The sequence below is a fragment of the Biomphalaria glabrata genome, chromosome 13 (genome assembly GCF_947242115.1).
Source record: "Biomphalaria glabrata chromosome 13, xgBioGlab47.1, whole genome shotgun sequence".
Classification (NCBI taxonomy): domain Eukaryota; kingdom Metazoa; phylum Mollusca; class Gastropoda; family Planorbidae; genus Biomphalaria; species Biomphalaria glabrata.
Genome location: NC_074723.1, coordinates 1,836,906 through 1,855,416, shown reverse-complemented (window position 1 = coordinate 1,855,416; position 18,511 = coordinate 1,836,906). Strand labels below are relative to the sequence as shown.

General features: G+C 33.1%; 1 protein-coding gene across 8 annotated transcripts in view; it reads right to left on the bottom strand.

Moving 5' to 3' along the window:
* Window positions 1-18,511, bottom strand: part of LOC106075591 (voltage-gated potassium channel subunit beta-2-like) — a 74,827-nt gene continuing 56,316 nt past the window's right edge. For 4 of the 8 annotated variants that reach the window (XM_056008365.1, XM_056008368.1, XM_056008371.1 and 1 more), the window contains 4 exons: window positions 17,414-17,534; window positions 16,107-16,195; window positions 13,100-13,182; window positions 1-1,267 (listed from right to left, as the gene is read on the bottom strand). In XM_056008365.1, the coding sequence (XP_055864340.1) occupies window positions 1,165-1,267; window positions 13,100-13,182; window positions 16,107-16,195; window positions 17,414-17,534 (396 nt within the window). In that variant the 3' untranslated portion in view covers window positions 1-1,164. Of the gene's footprint in view, window positions 1,268-3,537; window positions 6,623-11,898; window positions 11,959-13,099; window positions 13,183-15,015; window positions 15,123-16,106; window positions 16,196-17,413; window positions 17,535-18,511 lie in introns of those variants that run through there. The other 4 variants (XR_008774423.1, XM_056008366.1, XM_056008367.1 and 1 more) reach the window with 4 other exon arrangements.

The window sequence follows — 18,511 nt, the reverse complement described above, 5'->3', positions numbered from 1 at the left end:
AAAAAAGGAGTTTCCAACTAATGCATAGGCCTAGTACGTATAATATACACTTATTTTGTTAAACCTAATGGACATGTTTATTATGAATTGAATAACAACAGAGCCTAGTTCTTTAATGCTATATGTCACATCTAGAAGGTAATAGGTTAACTTGTACTAAAGGCGCTACAAATCATCATCATTCGAGATATTACCAATCTGTGTGATCACTGTAATGTGTCACGTCAATATATATTTTGTAACGTACACATCAGCCTTGTGGATTACAATTAAGAGTAGAGTTTAATTATAAACTTAGATTTAAATATTTAATTCTACAACTGAGAACTAATAAACTAGATCTGTGAAACGGCTTATGTTTCTTCTAATCACCAAACAAAGAAAAGAAGCGAAGACTTTTGGACTTTTACATATAATCAACATGTACTGGTTGACTTTTATGGTTTTGATTTTCTGACCAAAGCTCCTACTGGGTTCTAGTCTATGATATAAATCTAGATTTCTACATGTAAATCTATAGGGTCTAAATACAATCTGGTTTTAATAACCATAGACCTATTTCAATGTAGTTCCGTTTCTACATCCAACAGATCAAGGTTAAAGTATTATTTTAAAACTCGGCCTATATATGGTTCCAGTCTACCTCAAAAATATTTTTTCTCATCTGATGATTTTTTATGGCTAGTATAAATAAGTTAAAATGGGAAAATATAATAAATTATTATCTTTTTTGTCAACACATTTTATACCTTAACAAACCTAATAATCAAATATAATACAATGCATAAACTAGAAATATATTTGATTACATGTTGATTGTTTTAAATCTATTAGTAATCTAATAATTAAAGAGTGCCCATTTTCAAAAAATAGGGGCCTATAAACAAGCAGGTAATATAAATATATAAAGTATGTCTGTAACTTATACATCTATCTTTTACATAGTTTAAACACATGTATTCGGTATATTATTAATACCTTTCATTAGCCATAAATACATGTGTTTGGCCAACAAGTTTTTTTTTAAACCTTTTTACTTTGTCTCATTGGCACCATGTTTAGTACAAACATCAGAAACTTCTCAGAAATATTAATCCAACATCTGAACCAATCAGTGATCAGCTCTGGGTTAGTCCACGAATCAATGTCCTAGATCTGGTCTAATTAAGTCTTGCCCCATGGGAATATCTTTGCCAAGGAAAAGTTACGTAAGAATTGTCTGTGTGTGGAATCACTCTTTAATTTGAGTTTGGGCTTATTCTCGGCACTGGAAAAAAATAAACAAAGGAAAAAAGATACAATGACTATTTATTAGCTAGCAGCGAAGTATGCCAATAACTATAGGATGCAAATCATTAATTTATGTTTAGACTTACATGTGAATGCAATTTAAATAAATCTCCATATTAAGGCCTAATTTCAATGGAGCGAAACTCATTTATTTCCATGATAACTGTCAATAAATGTTTACATTAATGCTTTGACAATTGCTCAATACTCATTACAGCTGTCACTTATCTTTCTTTTACACAAAGATAGATTTTTAAAAATTTTTAAAAATAATGTTTTACAGGTTTGAATGTTCTTTCAGACTTGAAGAATATTACATCCTATCCCAAGCCTCTCACAGGACGATGGGTCATGGCAGCAGGCAAGGTTTGAACATGGGACCATCGATCAACAGTCCAGAGCGCATACCACACGACCAGTCTGTTATGCAACGTATCTGTTATGCCTAATGAGATTCAGTCAGTCTCTAAACTTTCTATTGTATGACATTTTTATGAGTTGCCACACTATATAAAGTTTTTTACTTCCATCTCTTCAACTAATTTTATTTGTAGCTTATTTGGTTTTCTGTGTGTGCATAGCCACTTCGTAGCACTTCCATTCTTACTTTATTTGTACTATTTGTGATGTCAATGTTTCTACAGCATCGCCTTTTAATGGATATAACATTATGTTATGTTGTATCCATGGCATTATGTTTTATGTACTGTACATTTTCTTATCTTATCTTATATAATACAGACGTTACTTCAAAAAAGATGATTAAGTCCTACGCGTCATGCATTTAGTCATGCATATTAACCAATGACTTAAATTCTGCCAAGTCAAGTCACTGGTTTTCCTGGCTAGCTCAGGCAACCCATTCCATGCTCTAATAGCACTAGGGCAGAAGGAGTATTTGTACAAATTTGTCCTAGCATATGGGACGAGGAATGTGCCTTTATCTTTGTGTCTTTCTGAGTATTTTATTAAATTTTGTTTTTGTATTTGAAGATTATGGTTCAGTGTGTTATGTATGATTGCTACTTTACTTTTGAGCCTTCTGTCCTGAAGGCTTTCTAAATTGAGTGATTTTACTAAAGGTGTTGCTCTGGTTAAGTGTGAATATTCGTTTGTTATGAATCTCACTGCTCTATTTTGTGTCTGTTCCAGTTTCTTAATTTTGAGTAGAACATTATGTTGAAATGTTTCTATAGCATTTTGTTGTGTCTGGGACATTGTGCATTGGACTCTCTCTTGTGATATGACATTATATAACAAAGACTTTCTAAACTGTCTTGCATACTTTGAAAGAGAAAACACTTATGATTGTTTATCAGGAATTTATACATAAAAACCTTTTCATCTTAATGTGTTTTTTGTCATCCAGTTCGCACTTTATCTAGTCTGGATTTTGAAGTATATTATTTATTTTGGTTGATTTCAGTTTCATATAATTGAAATGATTCTCCTTTGCTGGATTTCTGTTGTTTTTTTATTCACAATGTATGATAATGACTTAAAAGACAACCTATCATCGTCATTAGAAGATAATTTGTAATTATATACATAAATACAAAGTTATTTCGAATAATCAAAACAATTTGTAAATTGCAATAAGATCATTTCACTGCATGTAGACCTAATGCAAAAAGATTTATCTCTAGCAGTTGTACAAAGACTGATTAGCCTGTATATTATTAAAAAGACTGCATGGTTACCATTGTGGCAAGAATGTTTAGATATTACATTTGGTTTTGCACCCATTCAACTATTAACACAGTTCATTACAGATGTTTTCTATCACTGACATATGAATTATACTTAAGCTATGTGTAAAATCATTAACACGAAAAGCCTTTACACTTGGGTGAGTTTTACTGATGACCTAAAAAACCTAAATGGGATAGTTTCTGTGATCTACTGTTTGTGAGAGTATCATGTGGCTCACAAAGCCAGGAAACCTTTTTTTTTTTACTTAATAATAGTTTTATTATAAAGCGCTGTTAACAAACAAAATGTAGGCTCAAGGCGCTGTAATAACATTACAAACAAAAAACACGACAATAGAAATCAAAAACTAATCTAAAAAAGTTTTAAACAGATAAGTCTTAATGTTCTTCTTAAAAGTGGTATAGCATGTTGTCTGTCTGAGATCAACGGGGAGTAAGTTTCAAACCTTTGGTCCGTGCACTGAAAAAGCCCGCAGACCGTAGCGTTTGAAGGGAGGATTGTGGCACCACTAAAAGCTTTGAGTCCATAGAGTCATACTTTTCAAATAGATTTCAGAGACCAGACCAACATGAACTTGAATACACACAATCCAATCAGATCATTTATGTCCTTTGGAAGCTTGTCTTACCTTAGTCCTCCTGACTCTAAAGATATTTATAGTCACTATAAAGTCAAACCCGAATAGTCTAATAATCAAGACATAAATCATAGGATGCTTGAATCCCTACACTGTATTCTGTGTCATTTTATTTTGTTGTTTTGTTTGATATGTTTTGGATGTCCCACCAGAATACAAGATTAGTACACTTTAGCTAAAAATCTTCCCCCAGGGTGACAAGTTGTGGCAATGGCCAGGGTTCAAACCCAGTACCATCAAGACGACAGTCCATAGAGCATATTATAGGGCCATGCAGGCATCCAAACAGCATTCAAAAGCTTAATCCAGTTTATTTGAATGTATTGAAATCAAATGTTACATTCTACACACTTCTAGCTCTAGTCAAGTCATGTGCATGGTTAGGAGATGAGATAATCACTTCACAAAGCTTGTATCATTTATTAGTGCTCTAGCTGGACTCAGAATGATTCACTAGCAAGTGCTGTTAAAGCATTAATGGTAGAAATGACAAGACTTCTGTTACTTAATGTTATGTTACCATATTGCCAAGACTCCTGTTACTTAATGTTATGTTACCATATTGCCAAGACTCCTGTTACTTAATGTTATGTTACCATATTGCCAAGACTCCTGTTACTTAATGTTATGTTACCATATTGCCAAGACTCCTGTTACTTAATGTTATGTTACCATATTGCCAAGACTCCTGTTACTTAATGTTATGTTACCATATTGCCAAGACAAACATTCCTTTTTTATGCAACAACATCAACTTGACTAACAACAAACTCATGAATCAAGAAATCTTCGCTTTATTCTCAAATCAAAATGCAATACTTTTTAAAAATTGTTTTCACATCACAGCAAAAGAGAAACAAATTTCAAATCAAATTCAAGTCATGAAGAAGTCTTTTACTTTTCTTTAAATAGCCCAAGGTATGCACTGACATGCTTCTTATTCCATTCAAAGAGAGAGAAACAGTTTTACATTTGATTATTGTTCTTTTTTTTTTGTGATCCTTCAAAAGTAGCAGCAAATGTATAACAATTCTACAATGACAAGATTCAATTTAAGATCAAGCACAAGATACTGTACTTAACTGTCTATATATATATATAACTGTCTTCAATGTGAAAGGGTAAGATGGTCAATGTGTACGGGAATGGAAAAGAAGCGCTTGACAAAATCTGAGCATATAAAAAAAAACAAGCTCTAGTTTTAAGTCTAGGAATACACAAAACTATTACAATGTGTTCTGTCCATGAACACAGTGAGACTTTTCAGGTGGACAATGCAAAGATCAAGAAGCAGCTTTTTTCAACAGTACACACAGGCCTATTATTATTTATAATTTATAGAGCTATATCATTGATGGCGACAATAAGAACTTTCTTATACCAATTAAATTCAAACATTGTACATTGTCTTTATTGCTGAATCCCTGACATTGCTATACAGAATACTCTTTTTTTCTTTCAACTCTGTGCCTTTAAGATACTTTTGATATTTCTACAACTCATTTTTTTCTCTTAGTATAAGTATCTCAGCTTACTCTTATTACTAAAAAAAAAAGTCACCTCATTATTAATTCTGCTAGTCCAAAAATCAGGGTAGAACATGATTCAATCTCTACTACAAAAAGCATGAGTCAAAGGTTAGAATATTGCAAGGTAGAATATTACAACATTCACAAGCAGCATATGACAGTCACATGTGACTTCATGTTGTTTTACTGTCACAACTGACTTATTGATGCAGTGTGTGATAGTTGACAATTTCAGCTTGACAAAGGCATGCCCTTCTAATAAAACTTCTAAATGCTGTAGAAATGATACATTTTGTTTTTGGACAGCTATTCTATAGTGCATTTTTCAGAGCTCTTTTGTGGACATGTGCGAACTTAGACTAAATCTGGGAGAAGGTTTATGTGCTGCTTTTAGGCGCTCAGCAAACAACTCAGCTCGAGTCAGGATTTGAACTCAAGCCCCCTTGATAGGTAGTCAAGTGGTTCATGCCACACAGTGACATTCTCTAACACTTGTACACTGAGTTTAGTTTGATCTCAATTTTGTGAACAGTATTTCTCCAAGCTACACAGCGCAAGTCCAGCTCAGGTGCCAGAAGCTACCAAGAAAAATGTACATTCACCTCTATTCTTTGCAATGTTTAAGTATTCTATTGCTTCACTGATGCATTTATATCTCAAAATAAAAGAAACACTTATCATTCAAACTCCCTTTTAACTCTTTCTCTCCTAATTGACCATACCATTGTTGATTTGACCTCATTAAATGAAATTAATATTTAATTGTAAAAAAATTGTCTTTCTTATATAGAAGGAGCATGCATTCCACTTTAACCCTATACCAATTAAAACATTTTCTGATCACGACGAACAAAGCTATTGAAGCTTAATCATAATATGGTAGTGAAATACTAATGAGCAAAATGAAGAATTCCGTCTGAATGTGAAAAAATAGTAACGGAGGGAAAGAGTTAACCATTTGCTCATATCTATTAGAAATGGCTGATCAAAAGGGCTGATCACATAGGATTGAAACATTGTGTTCATAATGTCAGCCTAAGACTAAATGATCAAAGTTATTAGTACCGGTAGCAGTAAGCAGTTGACATTATTAAAATAAAACAATGACGAAAGTAACAAACATTTACAAAATTCTCTAGCACGGCCATACACACACACATACAACAAGGCACATATTCAACAGTTAGAATAAAAAGATCTAAATAAATAACGATCTGGTATGAATAACCTTTCTTTCACATGTTATCTTTGCAATCATACAAATTCTGTCATTATAAAAAAAACAACTGATAACCTTTCCTAGCTATCTATTTGTTAAGCCAAATCTTCTTTCACCACTGGTCAAGACGGACTGATGAGTTCACCACTGGTCAAGATGGACTGATATGAGTAGTGATATATTGATTTGCAATTAATACACAAATTGATGTTAAGGCTTTATCTGAAGACATTGCTGGAAGAAACGAGTACACAGTACTGAATAGACTGATACAAATCATATATGTGATTTAATGTCTAAAATATTCTCTGGCTTCAGCAGAATAGAGCACCATTGGCTTATTATTGATGGACAACAAGTTGGATAAAGGTGTTATTCTAGAGTGTATAGAGTATAAAACTAATACAAATGTTGTATAGCTTTGTCTAACATAAGACTAGAATATTAAGAATGAAGTTTATACAATGTTTGCATAAATACTTCCTCAAACCTACACAACAAAACCTCATACTGTATACCACTGACCTCTAAAGGTAGAGAGGCTTAAAATAATAACAGCATCTGTAGATATAGAAATCTTATTCTTGTAGTTACAGTAAATGATATCATCTGTAGATATAGAAATCTTATTCTTGTAGTTACAGTAAATGATAGCATCTGTAGATATAGAACTCTTATTCTTGTAGTTACAGTAAATGATATCATCTGTAGATATAGAAATCTTATTCTTGTAGTTACAGTAAATGATAGCATCTGTAGATATAGAACTCTTATTCTTGTAGTTACAGTAAATGAGCATCTGTAGATATAGAAATCTTATTCTTGTAGTTACAGTAAATGAGCATCTGTAAATATAGAACTTTTATTCTTGTAGTTACGAGTAAATGATAGCATCTGTAGATATAGATATCTTATTCTTGTAGTTACAGTAAATGATAGCATTTGTAGATATGATATAGAACTCCTATACTTGTAATTCATGCTCTCTCCACAAAAAGGGTCATTCGAAAAAAGCTGGCTGGACAACCTGAAAGAATGGATTGGCCCTAAGAAAAACTCATGACCAGAAAGAGTGGTGGGATTTTGGCTAGATAAACTGTCACAGCACCCGTACAACAAAAGTCAAGGGACAGATGAGAGACTCGTAGTTAAATTGAAAGAAAAAAAAAAAGCTAAATTTATATTTGAGCGTCAGGGTGTGGAAGCCTCTCTAGATTTAGAGGTAAGTGGTGCTCACATTGAAACTACGCACAATGAGCAGTACTTCATGGCTCGGCATTAACCTTTCTAGTAGTTTGGTGATTTACTCCATGATGACTAGGAAATCCGATTCAACAGTTAGTATTTGTCTAGTGCACATTCAGTTCAGGCTCACGTGTATAATCTTGTGTTTCACGAGGTTAAATGGGTTTTTACCTTCACGCTAGATTAAAAACAAGCTATTGCCTAGTCCAACAGCTAAAACACAGGGCTTTACCACATTGAATTGAACAAACATTTCATTCAATCGCCTCTAGAGCTGTGAGTCAAGATGATCACCAGCTACACTACCATTTAACCAGTCTATGTACAAAACAACCTATCTATAAAACACTACATCACAATATGCTTTGAGTTTTGTGCACATTACACACATCAACAAATCATTATGCATAAACAAACTTGAAATAATCCATTATATAATAGATGTATATATCACACAAACACAGGGTTTTTAGTTGGCCAGAGTTCTATACATATGGAGTACCACTAGCGGATCCAGAACTTTCAAGTGGGGGGCGGGGGGGGGGGGGGGGGGAAATTTTTTTCCAAACCCTAACCCTAAGCATAAACACGCGTATAGCAGATATTATATATATATATATCTACAGCTCATTATTCATCCTATTCAAAACGACCTTTTTGAAAATGTTTTACTTGAAAAATATTCTAATATGAATTTACAGTTCTTACTACAATGCAAATACAACCGATTTGTTCCTAGAAAAGATAAGATACCCCCACATATTTAGGTTAAGGCTTTGAGGATCGCCGCAAAACAAAAAAATTATTCAAAAAATAATTTTAAAAAAAACACACACACAAAAACAGCCTTGTTAAGGCCTTTCTCTTGACAGCAAGGTGGTCTGGGGGAGCGCTCTAAGCTCCCATAGTGGGGTCTGAGGCGAAGCCCAGACGCCAAAAGCGTTTTCTTGCATTCTTCACAGCAGAATTCTCCTGACATCTACAGCTCATTATTCATCCTATTCAAAAGGACCTTTTGAAAATGTTTTACTTGAAAAATATTCTGATATGAATTTACAGGCCCTTACTACATTGCAAATACAACAGATTTGTTCCTTGAAAAGATAAGATACCCGACATATTTAGATTAAGACTTTGAGAATCGCCGCCAAAAAAAAATATTCGAAAAATAATATTTTTAAAAACGCTCATTTGTAAGTGATATATTTTGTTCAATAGGCATGTTTGTAACTTTGTTTAGTTACAGAACTATAATTCAAAGCTCTAAACAAAAAAATTTCGGAAGTGGGAGGAGAAATTATGTGGGTCAGTTAGATTCTACTCTAAATGATTTGTATTTTTAGGATTCACACATATATTGTGTGTTATAGTATAAAAATTTTTTATACAATAGAAAAATATCAGTATGAGTAAAGGTTGGAAAAAGGTGACTAGGAAAATAATATTTGGGATCAGAACTCATCTCAATTGTTACTGTTATAATGTAAAATTTCGTATGAATTCTAAATTTTCCAAATCAAAGTATTTCTTAAAATAGCTATGATAAATTTGTGTGCAATTACATAAACTCTGTCAAAAAATTTGACTATTCTGTTCTAAAATGTCATGTTTTCATCTGGAAAGGAAAGAGGGCGGTAGAGTGAAAACGTTAATCCTCGCTTCTTTTTATAATATCTGCTATTGATTGCATTTGGCATAAAAGAAAAGGGGGTGGGACAACTCGATATAAGAATTTATTTATAGCATATATAAATTATATTAGTGACATCTTTTTTTTAATTTTGTAATTTCTTAAATGAAATACAAAAAGAAAAAGTACCTGGTTTGTCCGATGAGCGGAAGGTGATTGCATGTGTCGCCCCTCCCATCTGGTACAACCCTTTTTCATTTTATATTTACTAATAATAAAATTTGAGATCAGAGTCTATGTGCAACATAATATTCAAATGGGTTAAAACATCAATATGTACCTTATATTATATAGATATTCAACTAATTTTGTTCACAAACTATTATTTGTCCATAAAAATAGGACCCCCCTCCCCACTCAGAGGTCTATATTTGGGAGGGCAATAGAAGCACCCCCCCCCCCCCACCTCACTGAATCGGCTAAGATACCAGAAGTGTAGCGTTATAATATAAAATTATATAGTAATTCAACTAATTTTATTCACAAACTATGATTTCTTAATAAAAGTAGAACCACCCCCCCCCCACTCGAAGGGTTTAAGTGGGAAGGGAAGTAGACGTGTTCGCCCCACCCCCACCCAATTGGCCAACAGGGAAACAACATAATATAAAGATCAGTCAAAATACCAACAACAAGTTTTAATTATATGGATATTTAATTGATTCTGTTAACAAGCTGTGATTTCTACAAATAAATTGGACCGCCCCTACTCGAAAGTTTATGGTTGGGGGGGGGGGGTATTGATGCCATCGCCACCTCCCCACCCCACCTAATCTGCCAACATACTAGAAGGAGGGGCAAAATAATCTAAAAATAGGTTGAAATATAAATAATTAGTATATATTATTAACATAACTAATACATTCGTATACAAATTTTAGATTTCTTTAATAAAATTTGTCCTCCCCCCCTTTGGGGGGGGGGGGGGGGATTCCCGCCCATGGATCCGCCAGTGTGGAGTACAAACATACAAGTTATATAATAAATGACACATTAAAGATGTCTGAGAATTTCATCATTGCTACACTAATTAAAAGCAGCAAAAACATTTTAATAATTATTCTAAAGGCTATTATGTTTGATACAGGGAAGGTAAAGGTATTACAATAATAACCAAGATATACCGGTACTCTCAGTCTGCTTAGAGTCACATCTTAAAAAACTTATTTTAAAACTTACATAGGACTAAATTATAGTTACATCTCATCATGTAATCTGTATCAATAAATGCTGGACCACAAACAGCTGCTGTACAAATATGTGACAAAAAAACTACAAGATAGAAAAAAAACTTTCTTAAATCTAAATGCCATTTTTAGATTGCAGCAAAATGCATGAATTGTTGTTAAGGCATTGATATGCTGGAAATATTTATTGTGAAAGGTTAGTAACTATGAGAGAGAAACAATAAAATATGACAAGAAAATGTTATTAAAGCTCTCGATTATGACCATTGTCAGATGATATCATAATATGTGGTGTCAGGCAAATATAAAATGTATCTAGGAATGTCACAGCACCACAATTCAAAAGTTACATCTGGTACAACACATCTAGAATATTAAAATATCTTTTTGTTTGGGGTATTCCACATTCATTAAGAAAAATAAAACCTATTCAACCAAATCAATTCTTACAGCCAAATGAACTCAAAAGTAGACAGCACAATAGGTGTGGTACGTTGTCACAAGTGAAAACTCTGCTTTTTTTTTAAGGGTACTGGGTACGTGAATTTTGATGAAAATATTGCCTGTAGAAACTTAACAGGCATTTCATAGTGAGAGTTAAGAAAATAAAGAAATGTTTAGTAAATTATACTTAAGGGGAGAAAGATTGATCAAATTAGAAATGCCCAAGAATTAAAAATGGATATGATAACAAGAACATTCTTTGAAGAACCAGTGTGCATGAAAGATGTTTGCTCTATGCATTTCCTGGTACCCAAAAAATTTTATCATGGCATAAGTACTTTCAGTTAGCCCGCCCTGTGATATAAAACTATTTTAATAGAAATTAACATAAACACATAATGGTGTAGATACACTTGTAAAGATATTGTCAGACTGTTCCCCCTACTCAACAAAACCAAGACTTAAATAGCTTAGAGAACCTTAACATGTTTGGTCTTGACACTGCTCTGTAAGAATGGACCTAAACAAAATCTTTTAATTTTTTTTTTATCAAATTTTATATATTTGGTGCAGTTCAGCTACTTCAAATCTTATTTGATTCATTTGCTAAATCTGTAAGTTAATCTGGTGTATAAATTATTCCACATCTATGTTTTTTTAATCATCAGACAAGTAAAAAACAAACACTGAAAAACTGTACAGATACTTCTCATACAAGCTGCACTGCTCAAACCACTAGACAAAACTACATGAAGTGTTTAGGTGAGGTCATTCAAGAACATTTACTTTGAAGCCAATGTCAGTCTAAACTAAGAGCTAGATTGACATGGACTGTGCCTAATCTAACCAACAGAACATCCAGTGATCTGCACACATTAGTCATTTTACAGTGTTATACTTTGTGGAATACTGCACTAGGCAGACTTCAGCAAAAATTTACTGACCTTCAAATCAAGGTTATCATGGGTCAAAGTTCAAGCCAAAGCTTATATTTGATTCTTGGCCTGGAATAACACACTATAGTTAAGAAGTGAGCTTTTGTAATGACCTTGGCTAATCTGATTTTCTACAAAATGACCGAGGAAATATTTTATCTTTACAAAGTGACCTACTAAACTAGAATTTTAACAACATATGTTGTAAATCTGCCATTCTAGAAATTGAAAAAAGGGGGGCGGGGATAGTTTAGTTTGAAATTTTATGCTTTGGGTAAACCCTGGGATTAAGCACAATGTGTTATGTCTACCAAGTAAGAGTTAATCAATTAAAAGCCTCCTAAAATTTGATTTGTTCAATGAACTATGAATGACATTCAAGATGGTCTTAAACTTTATAATACAATCACTAGCAGACAATTAATTAGAACAAATAAATGAACTACTGGTATACAACTATGAATTAAATGTAATAATGTCTCATTGCTTGCCATAGAATGAGGAAGAAAAAAATACAAGTAAAAATACAACTCACTAAAAAAAAAAGGGTGTCCCCTGACACTGCACAAACTTGTCTAATAATAAAATTGTCTACAATTCTTTCCAACATTTAATGCTGGCTACTAGCCTTGTACACTAACATTGTTAGTGAATAAAAGAATCCTTGATTATTTGCACCACTCACAAGCATAGATAAACAAACACACACTTAGCTTGGACCTTGAAATGTACAGATTGAATAAATATATGTGCAATTATTCCTTGCAATTATGTTTTCTTGAAACTAAAAATGTTAGCATCGCAATCTAGCATTCCATCTATTAGAGTTATCTCCATGCTGCAGTACATCATTATGATAGTCAACGATCAAGCAACTTGTTTTATAACAAAAAAGGAGGACATTATAATGAAATGTAAAAATTCTGCTAGCGTTACAAATTGAAAAATTTTATCTTAAATTTAAAACATGGTAAAAAAAAAAAAGTCCATTATATTCTAATTAGTATCTAATGTAATGTTTAAAGTTATGCATTCAGTAATATGTTAATTTCATCCTTAGAAAATGATGCAGAGCACAATAACACACACAAAGCTAGAGTTTCAGTACCAGAAGAGTTTACTATAGTTCTTAAAAACAGTCCATCAATTGATTTGAAAAGCAAACTTGAGGTGGATAGTATTCATTACATTTAACAGACTAGAATATCACCTGCCATAGTCCCGTGGGCGTGGCTTGTTACCCAGTATCCTTTCTATTTCCTCCATAATTGCACCAGTCAGCTTGGGCACGTACTACATGGTAAAAAACAAAACGAAGAATTAACAGATCATCTAAGGAAAGATTTGTATCAGTGTTATTTTAAAACAATTGGATGTTAGCCTAAGACTTTCAGCGTCACCAATCTATTACCAACTACAACATCAATTACAGCATATTATATCATTGTCTCATAAACTTACTAAAGAAAGAAATTTTTTTTTAGATGCCATAAAAGATTTGTTTGAAACCATTTTATTTAGTATTCTTTCTTGTTGTTTTTTTGTATATCACTATAAGGAGATGTAAATGTACTGAATGTATTTGAGAATCACTGATTTACTGTGCCTTGAATAACTAATACAAGTGGACTCCAGGCAGAATATATATATATTCTGTTGTAAACAATGTAAATAGACTTTACAAGCTAAATACTAAATTCAGTAATAAAAAAAAATTTGAACATATATTTAAATTCCACAAGCTAGAACATTAAGATATGGAATATTTAGATGAACTTGACAGCTAGAAATAGATACAAACAAAAACTTTGTTTTAGTGAATTAACAACAGTTTTTACATTTATTATTTCTTATATAATACAGACGTTACTTCAAAAAAGAAGATGATTACGTGATTGTGATTATTTCTACTGTTTAGTCCAATAAGATGTTAAGAACTCATACTTCCTTCAATAGTATGATAATTGCATTTTGCTTTACAAATTTAAGTTTTGGTAACAACTGGACCTAAGTAATGTACTACTGGTATCTAAATTTAGAAACAAAATACAGCATCACTAAAAAAGTAAAGACAGACAAAAGAAATATTACACTACACAGTAATGTAGTTTAACATGAGCCATTGTATCTAAATATTTGTGATGTAAAAATTATTGGAACGAGCTCATTTACACTGTTGACTCTTGATATTTCAGCGGTTACGGGAAAGGGAAGAATCAGATAACCCAAACGTCAGATCAAAAGGTTAGCTATACCAGTGCTTCAAAGAATTTAGCTGTATATGTCAAGAAAATTCTATTTTTCATGTTATAAAATATTCTCTTTGACTTTCAAGAGTATAAAATAAACAATACAAAATGTTATTTCAGCTTTCACTAAATTATAATTTCAACCTATCTACAGTAGTTACACTGAGGTTGTCAATTGTAGTCAAACCGAATTTCCATTTGATTGGATCAATAAATCTTATCTTATTCTAAACACTATATGTACTAGTGATACACAAATTTCATGAATTGAATGTGTGTGTCAGATTATAGGGTGTTAAACTTTAAAGACTCAGCTTTATTTAAACTCAAAACTGGGTTGAAACCAAGTACTGGTTCAATATGTGCGGCACTGATTTCAATTCTACAGTCAAAATAGTTCTGAGTTTAAAAAAAAAGTGGTAATAAGAATGTGTCATTAAATGAAAAAAAAAGGGGGACAATTAAAACAAATCTTCAAATTTAAGAGTAGCTTAGTTGCTGAAGGGGAGAATATCAATCAATAAATGACAAAAACACATTTTTAGAATTGACACTACCTCTCATGCATTATTTTCTATTTTCAATAATTTTTAGAAGCATGCACAATTAAAAACATTAAAAAGAAAAGTTTTCAGAAAAGTGAAATATTTTGTACCATTGTTTTGTACATAGTTAGTATTATAGTTATGACATCTTATTGTCATGTGAATGTGTTCATTATAAATCTATAACCAACACTATATTTTCAGTAGATATATCAAGCCAAATTATTTGTTGAACCAATCTAAATTATTGTCACCAATACGACATCAACAAATTGTAAACCTTGTAACAACTACAAAAAAAAGCTGAGAACTACAACATCAAACATTATTACCAGGAAAATACCCGTTTGACCGATCCAGCAGGCGATGCTGGCCGTGGGTTTGTCTCTAATATAGTCTCCAGGTGTTCTAAAATCTCAGCTGTTAGTTTGGGGACAAACTGAAAATGTGGTTTCATGGACAAATGTTAGTACATGCAGCAAGCTTACACAATCATTACAGGTGCAATTTGTCTGCGGATTTCAGTACTTTTATTTCCTTTTTTAGAGGACAAATGATTCATAAAATGTATGCACTTGTAAAAGTAATATAAAAATTTTTAGAATCAATAGCCTTTGTCTTGTGTTGTATATTTCAAATCTATTTATTTATTTTCATTCGATTCATCTTCCTGAAATATATTTGACTAATGTTTTACTTACAACATGAATTTCACTATCAGAGTTAAACAACCTGTGACAGAAAGGCAACACTGCAAGTTTTACTAGGGGAAACTTTGTAAGACATGTTATGCCCTGAAAACCATGTAGTCACCTAACAGTTAAAATTATGGTATATAGCACATAAGATAAAATTTCTCATTTGGACAAAGGCTAAGGCTTTCTGTGTCCAGTAATCAATGGATTAGTTTCATACAAAAATTTTTTCTCATTTGTGTTCTACCTTAGTTGTTTTTTTTAATTCTAACAAGTAGTAAAAGGTGTCAGCCTATTGTGGGCAGGGCACATATCCCATGTGGGGGCTGACTGTACGCCAAGAGCAATTCTTTTTTTGGTCAGATAAAAGGTGGTCGGCGTAGCAGAGGTGCCACCCAGAAAAGCTATGAAGACCAGTTCAGGCAGCAACTTGCTTTAAATGACATCGAGGAGAGCACCTGGCAGCAGGCGACCTCTGAGCCATATAACTGAAGATTTCGTACAAAGGCCACTAAATATACATTTGAGACCAAAAGAAAGTCCACTGCCGAGGACAGACGGCAAAAGGGAACCTAAATCGACCACATGTGGGCAACGCTTGTGCCTGCGCAGGATGTGGCAAAATATGCAGGCTGCAGATGAGAAATACTGCACTCCTCATTAATCTTCAGACTCTGAAAAGCCTTACTATTATTATTGTGTGCTGTGTAATGTTCAATTGAATGTACCTGAAGTGCCTGGATGTCCTCACACAGTTGATCTACAGTTGAGGCTCCAAGTAATACTTGACTGATATTTTCATTTTTCACACACCAGGCTGTGGAACAATAAGAATAGTAATATAGTTTTATTATACAACTAGCATGTATAGTATGGGTATCAAGTTGGGTCATTTTTTATAATAACCGTAGCAAGCATCTAAATTAAGAATTAGGAATTTAAGAAAAAATATTTCTGACAAATTAAATTAAAAAACAAAACAACTAGCTATTACCAACTTATGTCACTGATATACAAATCTACCAATATTTACTGTATATAACACCTCAAAAGACAACTTTTCTTTGGTAATATTTATATGAAAGAAGCAGGAGGCTAACTTTTGATAATAATAAAAATCTTTATTATCCGTGAGGAAATTTGTTTTACAATTGTGCATTACAAAAAACAATACATGATTTGAGTAAACATTTATACAATAGCACACAAAGTAGACCTTTGTACCCCAGTTTCTCTTTAACATTACATGCGAAATTTACAAGATATCGTTTAATGATTAGATTGCCAATGGAATAAAAGAGTTCTTGTGTCTATTAGTTTCTCTTTCTCTCCTAACTGACGATACCAGCGTTGATTCCACCAGAATGTGGTAAATAATTATGGAGAGAAAGAGTTAATAAAAATTGAGTCGAATGTACTTTTCTAATACAAAATCTTAATGTTGACATTATGCTTATCCCTAGGCCCCGCGCAATCCGTTTCACATAGGGCCCCACAATTGCTAGGACCGGCCCTGAATGGCAATGTCTTCTATTCCAAAGATTAAGGATAAAAGAAATCTGAGTGTATACCCAAATTTCTGAGTAACAAAGACTTCAGACCTGTGTCCACAACAACAAATGTACTCTCCTCTCTCTAAGGCAAAAGACAAAGAGAATTGGAGAAAGACAGTCGACAAATCTAGCATGGTGCCCCAACGGTTCAACAGACTAAGGGATAAATGAGATGCTCGTCTCTCTGAACATTGTATGCTACTAGTGTATTTACACTTCTCAGATCAACACAATAGCAGAATACATTATTGGCAAATTTCCAGGAAGAAGCAGACAGAAATGTTGCAAAAACCAAGAGTGGTCAAATCAAGAAAACAATTGGCTTACCATCTTTTCATACTACTGTGAATAGCCTCTAAATGGTTGTGATAAAACTAAAGATCCCTAATGACATGCCAATGTCCAGTGAAATGAGGTAAATATAATCTAAACTCTCAAATATAGTTCATGTTTTACTGTTTAACTCAACATATGACCATTACCAATAGCCAACTGTGCCAAGGAACAACCCAGCTGGTCAGCTATGATGGCTATGTCCCTGAGTTTGGCCTGCTGTCGTCTGCCCTCTTCACTTAAGATTTTTTCTTTCAACCAATTGTAGCCCTGTGAAATAAACTACTGGAGTTCAATCAAATCAATTAAACCATATTAATTCTTAAAAACATCATTATTGGCACGCACAAGACAGGGCATAAAAATTTAGATCAAAGACTTATCTTTAAGGAGGCTAAAAGTTATTGCCCTTAAACAGACTAGAGCCGTGATGCCCAGCATCAGGTCCATGGACCATATCCAGCCCATGGCACTGTGCTAACAGGGGCATTCTCACCACATTACACAGTGAAACTGCAAAGGCTCAGTTTCAATGGACTCAAGGAATATTTGTGCTCAAGCTGCCCATGACACACGAGTTGGAAATGTATTTTGGCCCACAAGCTGAAAAGGTTATTCATCACCGGACTAGAGTTAATCTAAAAGTTACATTAGGAAAGTATGCCATGATTAGAGTAGGCAGTGAATGCAGTTCGATGCAAAAGAAAGTAATAGAAGTTTTTCCTTTTAAGAAAACTTAAGTGACTCTTTTGTTTTTAATAAAAAACTGGATGATTACGTCATTTATCAACATCAAACAAAGCCCAGTGAACAAAGAATAATGACCGATAACTACTAATCCAACGGCCCCAATCTCAAAAGAATTATCTAGACTATTAGATTCTTCTCAACCCTTACTTCTAATTTTCTAAGGAATGTTTTTTTTTTCCTGTGACCCACTTATAGTTTACTGGTACAAAAATATCTCTTCATGGATTTCCTAATGATTCAGTCTGATAGTACACATACACAGCTTGACCCCTAGTATGACCAGCTTCCTCTACATGCTAAGAAGCTGAAATGTGCAGTGGAGTATGACAGTGTATTGGTACAGAAAATTTTCTGAAATGAAAGTGCTGATACTGCAATGTATAAAGCCCAACCAGGAAATGGAATATTTTGGAAGCTTGTTTTTGTTCTAAAGGTATTAAAAGTATATATTTTTGGAAACTAAAATATTGTTCTAGTTTTGAAAAGTTTTATTTTTA